General features: G+C 61.3%; 1 protein-coding gene across 3 annotated transcripts; it reads left to right on the top strand.

The window, feature by feature from the left end:
* Positions 1–495: 495 nt before the first annotated feature.
* TMEM119 (transmembrane protein 119) lies at positions 496–7,389 on the top strand. Of its 3 annotated transcripts, none has more exons than XM_053929148.1 (2): positions 496–520; positions 5,303–7,389. In XM_053929148.1, the coding sequence occupies exon 2, from the start codon at positions 5,315–5,317 to the stop codon at positions 6,161–6,163; it is 849 nt and encodes a 282-aa protein (XP_053785123.1). In that variant the 5' UTR covers positions 496–520; positions 5,303–5,314; the 3' UTR covers positions 6,164–7,389. The 3 variants fall into 3 exon arrangements, with proteins under 3 accessions (XP_053785123.1, XP_053785122.1, XP_024422409.2); XM_053929147.1 differs by lacking the exon at positions 496–520 and adding an exon at positions 527–751; XM_024566641.3 differs by lacking the exon at positions 496–520 and adding an exon at positions 1,029–1,117.
* The last annotated feature ends 1,197 nt before the right edge of the window (positions 7,390–8,586 follow it).

Here is an 8,586-nt window from a genome sequence, read left to right on the forward strand (position 1 = left end):
TCTCCTGCCACAAATCCATTGTCGTTGTGCGAAAGAGTAATTTTTATGTGTCCTTCTCCCTGGAAGTCTCCGAGCTCCCCAGACACTGGGCTGAGACTGATTCGCCTCTGAGGCCTGCTTGGCACGGCGCCTGGTGTGCTGTACGAGTCCACTAAGGACACCTAGAACATTCCTTTGCTGAATGAATGAATGAGCGAGTGAGAGAATGGATACAGGGGCCACTGACCCACTGGATTCCTCAAGCCAGCCAGAGGTCCTGGTTCCAGCACCACTACTGACCTGCCTCAGTCCCCTGGTTGAGCTCCTGGAACTCATCCTGCCTCGCTGTCCCCATCTGTGCCCTAGGGTCACAGCCCCTGCACTGGCTGTACCCTTACCCCCCCCCCCACCCCGTGCTGGCCACACCCCCCTGGGGTAGAGCAGGCCACTGATCTAGAACACCACTTCCGATAAGAGCCAGAGAGGGCCCAGAAAGCTTCCCGCCCACCCCTGCCTGTGGGGAAGCTGAGGCTTGGAGGAGGTAAGGGCCTGACCAGGGCTAGACAGTGGGTGCCAGAACTTGCTCTCTGCCTCAGCCCTAGACCCTCAGTCAGGCCTCCGCTGATCCTGGGCCTCACACGCACCCCGGCTTCCACTCTGCACCCTGAGCCCCGGAAAACCTGAGTCACAGAGGGGAACAAGGACCGGGAACTTTCCTCCTTACTTCTAGGGGACTTCGAGCCTTCCTGACCTGCTCCTCTTTGGAAGGAGGGTAGGACGCCAGCTTGTTGTTTTGGGGGGCACTGTGGGACAGCCATGTCTGTCTGTGAGCTGTGGCCTACCCTGGGGACCCGTGGTCAGGGAGGAAGCGCCCCATCTGGGCTTCCCTGGAGTGTCGAGGGGGCGCCTGCTGGGGTGGGAGCCGAGGAGGGATGTGTGTGGCCCAGCACGGCCCCACCCCTCCCCCTGTCCCCACCCCAAACCCCTTAATGAAATCAAGCTGGCCCCGCAGCCAGGGAGGGAGGGAGGGGGCGGGAGGAGGGCGGGGCGGCCAGCCCAGAGCAGCGCCGGGCACGGGCACCGACTCTCTCTCTCGCTCCACCTGGCGGGAGCACCAGGCCTGTGTGCGGAGGGACTGGTGAGTCCTGGGGTCCCCTTCTCTGTCAGCGAGCCTGGGGGTGCCTTGCAGTGTAGGGACCGGGCCGGCGGGAGCGCTCTGGGGGAGCGTCTCTAAGTGTGTGTGAGTTTTGAGGGTGTGCTGGATGCTGTGTACGTGTGGTGTGTGCCGAGGGTGAGGGGTGGACTGTGTGGGCGCCGTCGATGGGCCTGCGCGGCCGAGTGTTGTCTGGGTGCCGCGGTGGCCTCGCTCTAGGGGGACGTGTCGTTCTGGAAAGTGGATGCCTGGTGGTTGCTTCCAGCAGGAGGGCGGTGTGGCCCGGGACTGTCCTGTCCTGGGGGGGACTTGCAGTGTGACAGGGGTTGCGTGTGTGCACGTGTTGTTGGGGAACTGGCGCTATGCATCCATGTCCGTGGGCCGGGTGTCTGTGCTGTGGACCGAGTACGCCCTCTGGGGTGTCTGGGTGTTGTGTGTGTGTGTGTATTTGTGTTGTGTGTCTACGCTGCAGCTGCTCTTTGTGTGTGTGTGTGTGTACTGAGCCCTTGGGACCCCCATCCCTCCCCAGGCCTGCCCTCCAAGGGACCCAGGTCCCTGTCCTCGGCTGCCCTGAGCAGGGGGTGCAGGGCTTCAGCCAGGCCCCCTCCCCCCAAGGCCACTAATTGAAGCCAGGTTTTTGTGGGCTGCCCTTCCCCCTCGGCTACCAGTCTCTGGGTGGGGGTGGAGCTGCTGCTGCGGCCCCTCAGCCTTGGGACTTGGGGTACCCCTGTCTTAGGGGTGGATTTTGCATCCTCTGTATATTCCTGACCTCACCTGGGGCCCTTAGGGTTTACAACAACGCACCCCGAGTGAGAGGGACCCTAAAGAGAGGCCCTGCCCCAGGCTGGGAGCCCTGGCCCGTCACCTGGCGCCCACCAGTCAGCACCCGCTGCGCTCTAGGCCCTGTAGTTTCTCATCCCGACACCAGCCCAGAGGGGCGGCCCCTACCCCCCTGTACAGACGTGGAAACCAAGGCCCTGAGAAGACGCACGGGACACACACAGCTGGAAAGGGGCCTCCTTTGGGGCGTTCTGAGTGGCCTCTCTGCGCAGGGCCCCATTCAGGACCCCACGCTGACAGGCTGTGCCACCTTGGGCAGGCCGTCCCCCGACTCAGCCCAGCTGCCTCCGGGAGAAATGAGAGGGCTGGCCCCACGCCAGCTCTTAGCGGTCTGTGCGTCCCCAAGTCCTGGAAGAGTTAGTCCCAGACAGGAGCTGCCCGGGCTAGTGCGCCCATCCTACAGAGGGGGAAACTGAGGCCCAGGGAAGGTAGGGCACTTGCCACATAGGGTCCCATGGCCATCCCCCTGGGGGGCCGGCCAGCTCCCTCACCTTGCCTGCACATTTGCTGGGGAGCCGGAGGGAGTGTGGGGTGTGGGGGACTCTGAGAGTTGGGGTCTTTGTCTTTAGGAGCCAGAGATTGTGTGGCATCTTTCTTTATCCTCTGTCCCCTCACCCCAAAGCTTCAGGGGCAGGGGGCCCTTTTCTCCATCCAGCTCTCTGCTGTGCCGCATGTGTGTGCATGCGTGTGTGCGTGAGTGCACATGTGTGCTCGTGTGTGTGTGGTGCTGGATTCCTCGGCGATCAGAGTTGAAGAGATCCCACCCAATGAGGTAAGAAAGCTGGAGGAGGGGCCGGGGGGGAGATGCTGACCAAATGTACACATCCGGTGAGGGGACTCACCTGTTGGCTTTGCTGGGAAGATGCTTCCTCTGTGAGCAGCTACTCTGTGCCAGGCAGGACCAGGGGTCCCCTCCCCAGCATGTCCCCAATTTACAGATGGGGAGACTGAGGCCCAGAAAGACCAGACAAAAGAGCTGGGCCAAGATGGAGCCAAGAGTCCCTACCTCGGCCTCCCTGGCCTCCCCACTCTGCTGCCCGCAGGGTACTTCCCAGTCGGCCCCCTGGGAAAGCCCCGTGGTCTTCAGCCACCACTGGTCGCAGTCTGCGGTGAGAAGCTTCAGCTACCATGTGAAAGGTCTCTATTGAGGCTGGACTGGAGGCAGAAGGCAGGGTGGGGACCAGTGAGACAAAGACCCCCGGATCAAAGCTCTCTGTGGAAACTTTGCCAACAAGTGCCAGAGAGAGGAGGGCCTGGAAGGCTCCCGCAGTTCATGTAGCATCTCAAATCTTTTTTCCAGCTGACAAGTGACATCAACCAGCGGGTGTGAGGCCAGCCCTGGGCAAGAGGGAGAGGGACGGCAGGAGAGAAGGAGAGAGGGAGGGAGAGAGAGAGAGAGAGACAGAGACAGAGAGAGAAACTCGGCGTCACACAGAAGAAGGTTCAAATCCCAGCTCTGACACTTACCGTCTGGATGTGCTTGGGCAAATCACTGTTTGTGTGTGAATCTCAGTTCCTCATCTGAAAAGCGGAGACAACGATGGTGCTGGGGCTTCTGCAGGGTGGCACCCACAGCGGGGCTCAGATGAGTGGCCTGAGATGAAAGGACAGTGGCCGGCTCACTAAAAGTGAGCCCCTGAGCCCTGGCCGGGTGGCTCAGTTGGTTGGAACGTCATCCCGTGCTCCAGAAGGTTGCAGGTTTGATTCCCGGTCAGGGAGTGTACAGGAGGCAACTGATTGATATTTCTCTCGCTCTTTCCTCCTCTCTGTCTCCCCCTCTCTCTGCCTCTCTCTCTCTCTCTCTTCCTCTCTCTCTAAAATCAATAAAAATATATCCTTGGGCGAAGATTAAAAAAAAAAGAAACCCTGAGTAGTGTTGCCTCTTTTTATGTCCTGAATTATCTTTTGTTCTTGCCATCTGAGCCCGTTTGTCTGAATTCATGTCAGTACAGTTCATTTCAATCCCTGCACTTTGGTTGGGAGGCCCTGGGGCACTCGGAACAAATCACTCAATGGCCTAGCGCCACTCCTACCTCAGCCCCCGAGTCCCCAAAGGCGCCGTTTCACACAGCAGGGCTTCAGGCTGGGGCACTCAGGGGCAACTGCAGTCGGGGCGCTGGACACCCGGCCTCCTTCTCCAGCCCAGAACCTGCTGTGTGGCTTTGGGCCTGCCCCTTGCCTTCTCTGGGCCTCAGTCTCCCCATCTCAGTCCCCAGAGAGAGGGCCTCGGGCAGGGGACCCTAAGGCCTTTCCATCTGGGAGCCCCTAGCCCCGCCCAGTTGTCAGGGTCCTGGGGCCTCCCCTGGGTCAGGGTGGGGTTCTCAGGGGGTAACCTGGGGGGCACAGGAAGGGGTCCCTGGGTTTATCAGAGCACCTAGGTGCACTCAGCCTGACTGGGAGGGTTTGTGATTTAGAAGCCGTGCTCCTCCGTAAACCTGGGCCGTGAGGAATTTATTAGTCAGCCGCTGTCTGGGCCAGAGTGGGTCTGGGGGTTCACGCTGGGGGCAGCTTTCCAACAGGAGCGGGGCATCGTGCAGCTGATTCTCATTTGATGATGGGACTCGGGCTCCAGTAGGCTCCAGCTTTGTCTCAGGCCTGGGGGGCGGGACCCCTGTGGCCTCCAGGTCCTGCTTTGGGCGTTGAGGCAAAGGTCAGCCACAGGGCAGATGCCCCCAGCATGCCCTGCACAGGCAGGTCCTCTGCCGAGCTCGGAAAGTGTTCAGGCTTCCAGACCTCTGAATCTTCCGGAGAAGGGAAGGGGACCACAGAGAGGCTGGGGGCTGCTGGGGAGGCTCCCCACCGGAAGGGGTTCAGCTGACAGTGACTCGGTTTCTCATTCACTCAGCACCCCATCTTCAAAGCCTGCTCTTTCTCAGCAAGTCACTGAACCCCTGAGCCTCGGTTCCATACCTCGAAAGTGGGGCCAATAACAGGACCTCCCCCATTGGGTGGCTGTCAAGATTCAATGAGAAATTCCATGTAAAAAACTTAAAATAGTACCCGGCACATTGCAAGCAGCAAAAGGGTAAATGATTATTATTAATTCAGTCAAGGTGATCGAGATACAGGTATGGAGCACTTACTGTATACCTGAGGATGCCAAGAGAAATACGATTCAGCCCCTGCTCTCCAGGGCCTCAGAGTGGAGCGGAGGGGGAGGTGTGAACCCCACCTGTGAAGGCACGGGGGTCCATTGTACGGTGGGGAGGCTCAGGCCTGGGGAAGGAGGGTGACTTGCTAGAATATGTTGTGTGTTTCCTGCACCTCCTCGGGGTCCCCTGAGACCCTGGAGTCCCTCCCTGACCTCTCTCCTGCCTCACTTCCCCGTAGGTCCCGGACAACATGCTTTCTGCCACAGCCTCCAGCCTCCTCGTGTCTCTGCTGCTGCTCCCGAGGGTCCTGCCTGCAGTGGTCCACTCTGTGCCCCTGCAGACCGCCTTCCTGGAGGACCTGGGGGGCAGCGGGGAGGCTGACGGGTCTTTGGCCTCCTCGCCGAGCCTCCCGCCACCCCAGACACCGGCCCTCAGCCCCACGTTGGTGGGGCCACAGCCCACGGCCCCGGCGGGCCCCAAGCCGCCCACCAACTTCCTGGACGGCATTGTAGACTTCTTCCGCCAGTATGTGATGCTCATCGCCGTGGTGGGCTCCCTGGTGTTCCTGGTCATGTTCATCGTCTGCGCCGCCCTCATCACCCGCCAGAAGCATAAGGCCTCGGCCTACTACCCCTCGTCCTTCCCCAAGAAGAAGTACGTGGACCAGAGGGACCGGGCCGGGGGCCCCCAGGCCTTCAGCGAGGTCCCTGACAGGGCTCCCGACGGCCGGCCAGAGGAGGCCCTGGATTCCTCCCAGCAGCTCCAGGCGGACATCCTTGCTGCCACCCAGAACCTCAAATCTCCCACCAGGGTGGCCCCGAGCAGCGGAGATGGAGCCAGGATGACAGAGGGCAAGTCAGAGGAAGAGGAGGTGGGCAGCCAGGAGGAGCACCCAGAGGCCCAGGGCCATGGGGCCCCAGCAGAGACACCACAGGCGCCGGAGGAGGCACTGTGCTCAGTGCCGGCAGAAGGGGCTGTGGGGGCCAGTGAGGGCCATGGGGAGCCAGAAGCGGCCCCCTTATTAGCCCAGGAAGCTGGGGACCCAGCTGGCCCCCCAGAAAGCCCCTGCGCTTGTGGCAGTGCCACCCCTAGCGTCTAACAGGCCCCCAGAGCTGTGGCCCTGACTGTCGGACCCCTAGGGGTCCCATCCTTGGGCACAAAAAGGTCCTTAACGCTCCCTGAAGCCCCCTTCTTGCCCACCCCCAGCTGCAAATCCCAGTGTGTCCGGATCCTACAATGGGTGGAGATGCTGGTCTCCGGTCCAACCCCCGGCGTCTCACCAAATTCCAGAACGTTTGCCCCTGCAGCCCCAAAGGGCTACATCCCCAAGCACAGCTCCTCTGGGCGTGGTGGGGCAGGGGCGGGGGTGTCCCCATTAGAGCCCGGTCCATTAGGAAACATGCTTTGCGGGTTCCTCGTGGCCGCGCCCGACAGCAGCGCTGTTCACCGAGGCAGCGAAGGAAAGCAGATGAATGAGCAGCTTTGGAAGACTTTAAATGGGAAACACAGAAGCACCCGGGCCGGTGCCGTCAGTGGGGGTGCCGAGGTGGGCCTGATTCATCAGGAAGCTTCTGCCAGGGGTGCCTGCACCCCTCCTGACAGGGCCTTCCATGAGCATTTCCCAAGCTGGGTTCCCTGGGGTACCCAGTGGAGAAAAAGATTCTGGAGTCCCGTGAGGTGTGGAAACTCAGTGTCTCGACTCCCCATACCCCCCACCCCCAGAATGCCCCGGGGCTCTCGCAAGTCCTGCAGCAAAGGGCCCGTGGAATCTGATTTCACTTAGCCTTTCCCAAACTGCTTTGACCATGCAGTACTTTTTTTTTTTTTTTTAAGCAGCTACAGTGTAAAAGCCGCAGAGCACACTTTGGAAATTATTGCTGCCCCGAAGGTGGCCCCAGTGTCTGCTGGGTTGGGGATGCAGGCTGTGTGGGCCCGGGCCCCCTCATGTGCTGCCTCTCATCCCGCTACAGCCGTGGGGACGGGGTGAATGAATTGCGCCTTTTGGTCAGACTCCCCACGCAGCCTGGGAGCCCCGGGCCAGCATGGGGGCAGCGTACTCTCTGGGAGCCTGAGCAGGGGCAGGCTTTCTGACGCCCGGCCTGGAGCAGCAGAGCGCCGGCCCCCCCACTCTGCTCCCACACTGTTGTCCGGCAGCCTGTGTCCACAGCGTTCTTTAGTCCTCGACCAGGGAGCCTGAGCTCCGTCCTGACTTGGGGAGGCTGGGGGCGGGGTCCTCTTCCCCGTCCCTCCGTTGGGGGCTGCCCCGCCTCTGCGCAGCTCCTGGGTGCTGAGCTGAAAGGAACCAGCACAATAAACTTTTATCCTGTCCTGAGTCTCAGTGGTTTTCTGAAGGGGAGTGAGCCCCCTGGGAGATGGGGGCATTTCCTCTGGGCTGTTCCATGGGTGTGGGGCAACTTTCTGGGGGAGACATGTCATCCAGGCCCTCGGGGCTGAATCGAGGGGAAAGCGGGGAAAGATGGGTGTCTCAGGGGAGTGGTAGTAGTGTCCCCAAGACTAGGCCCCAGCCCTGACTTGTGGCAGCCCCGTCATGGTCCATGGTGGCTCTGCTACTCACTGTGGACACAGGGCAGCCACCCACTCCCTGTGTCCCCGAGGAGCCATGGCAGTGGAGGGCCCCCCCGCTGAGGCTTCTGGGTCTGTGCCCCTGCAGGATGGCTGAGGGTGGGGCGTGTCTCTGCACCCACTCCCTCACGGGAGCTGGGGCTGGAGGCGGCCCTGGCCTTTGTCTCCTCACCAGCAGGCTCTTCCTCGCCTTTGATGGCAAGTTTCTGCGGCCACTGCCCCCCTGCTGCCCCGGAGCTGCCAGCTGGGATCCAGATGTGGCTGGGCCCAGTGCATGCTGGATCCCCGAGGTGATGGGGGCAGGGAGGCTACACCCAGGCCACCCCTCTCCTCCTTCGACCCCACGTCCATCCGGAGGGGGCCGGGGTTTGGGTTTCACAACACACAATGTCCTCTGTCTCGCTCAGTGGGAAAGGGCCCTCCCCTTCCGAGCCCAGGCCAGCTCCTGTCCAAGAACACAGGGAGAATCCCAATACCCACACTGAACACCCGGACACTGGGTGGCTCTGACCCGGCCACTCAACCTCTCTGGGTGTGACAAGCTCTCCACTGGCTCCTGAGCTCCTACAGGGCTGTGGCTGGGAAGGGCATTATGCTTCCCCAGGACCGGGAAACCAAGGAAGACAGAAGCAGGCATTGGAGATTCCGGGGTAGGCAGGGGTGCATTTCCCCAGCAGCTACGCCCTGGCCAGAAGCTCCCCACTAATGCTCCCCTGGGCCCTCTGGAGGACATTGAGTGGGGACCCTCACCACAACCAGCGCCCCTTGGAACTGTGGTCTGAGCTCCAGTGCAGGAGTCTACCTCTCCCTCACCTCTGAGCTTTTACAGCTACTATTCCTTCTGCCTAAAACACCGTTCCACTCTTTCCTTGCCTTGCTAACTCCCTCTCACTCTTTAGCTTCTGGCCTAGATGTCCCTCCCCCTGGGAGCCCTCCTTG

Source organism: Desmodus rotundus, chromosome 7, assembly GCF_022682495.2.
Source record: "Desmodus rotundus isolate HL8 chromosome 7, HLdesRot8A.1, whole genome shotgun sequence".
Lineage (NCBI taxonomy): Eukaryota > Metazoa > Chordata > Mammalia > Chiroptera > Phyllostomidae > Desmodus > Desmodus rotundus.

Coding starts and splice junctions, on each gene's coding strand:
- TMEM119 (XM_053929148.1), top strand. CDS start 5,315: ATGCTTTCTGCCACAGCCTCCAGCCTCCTCGTGTCTCTGCTGCTGCTC.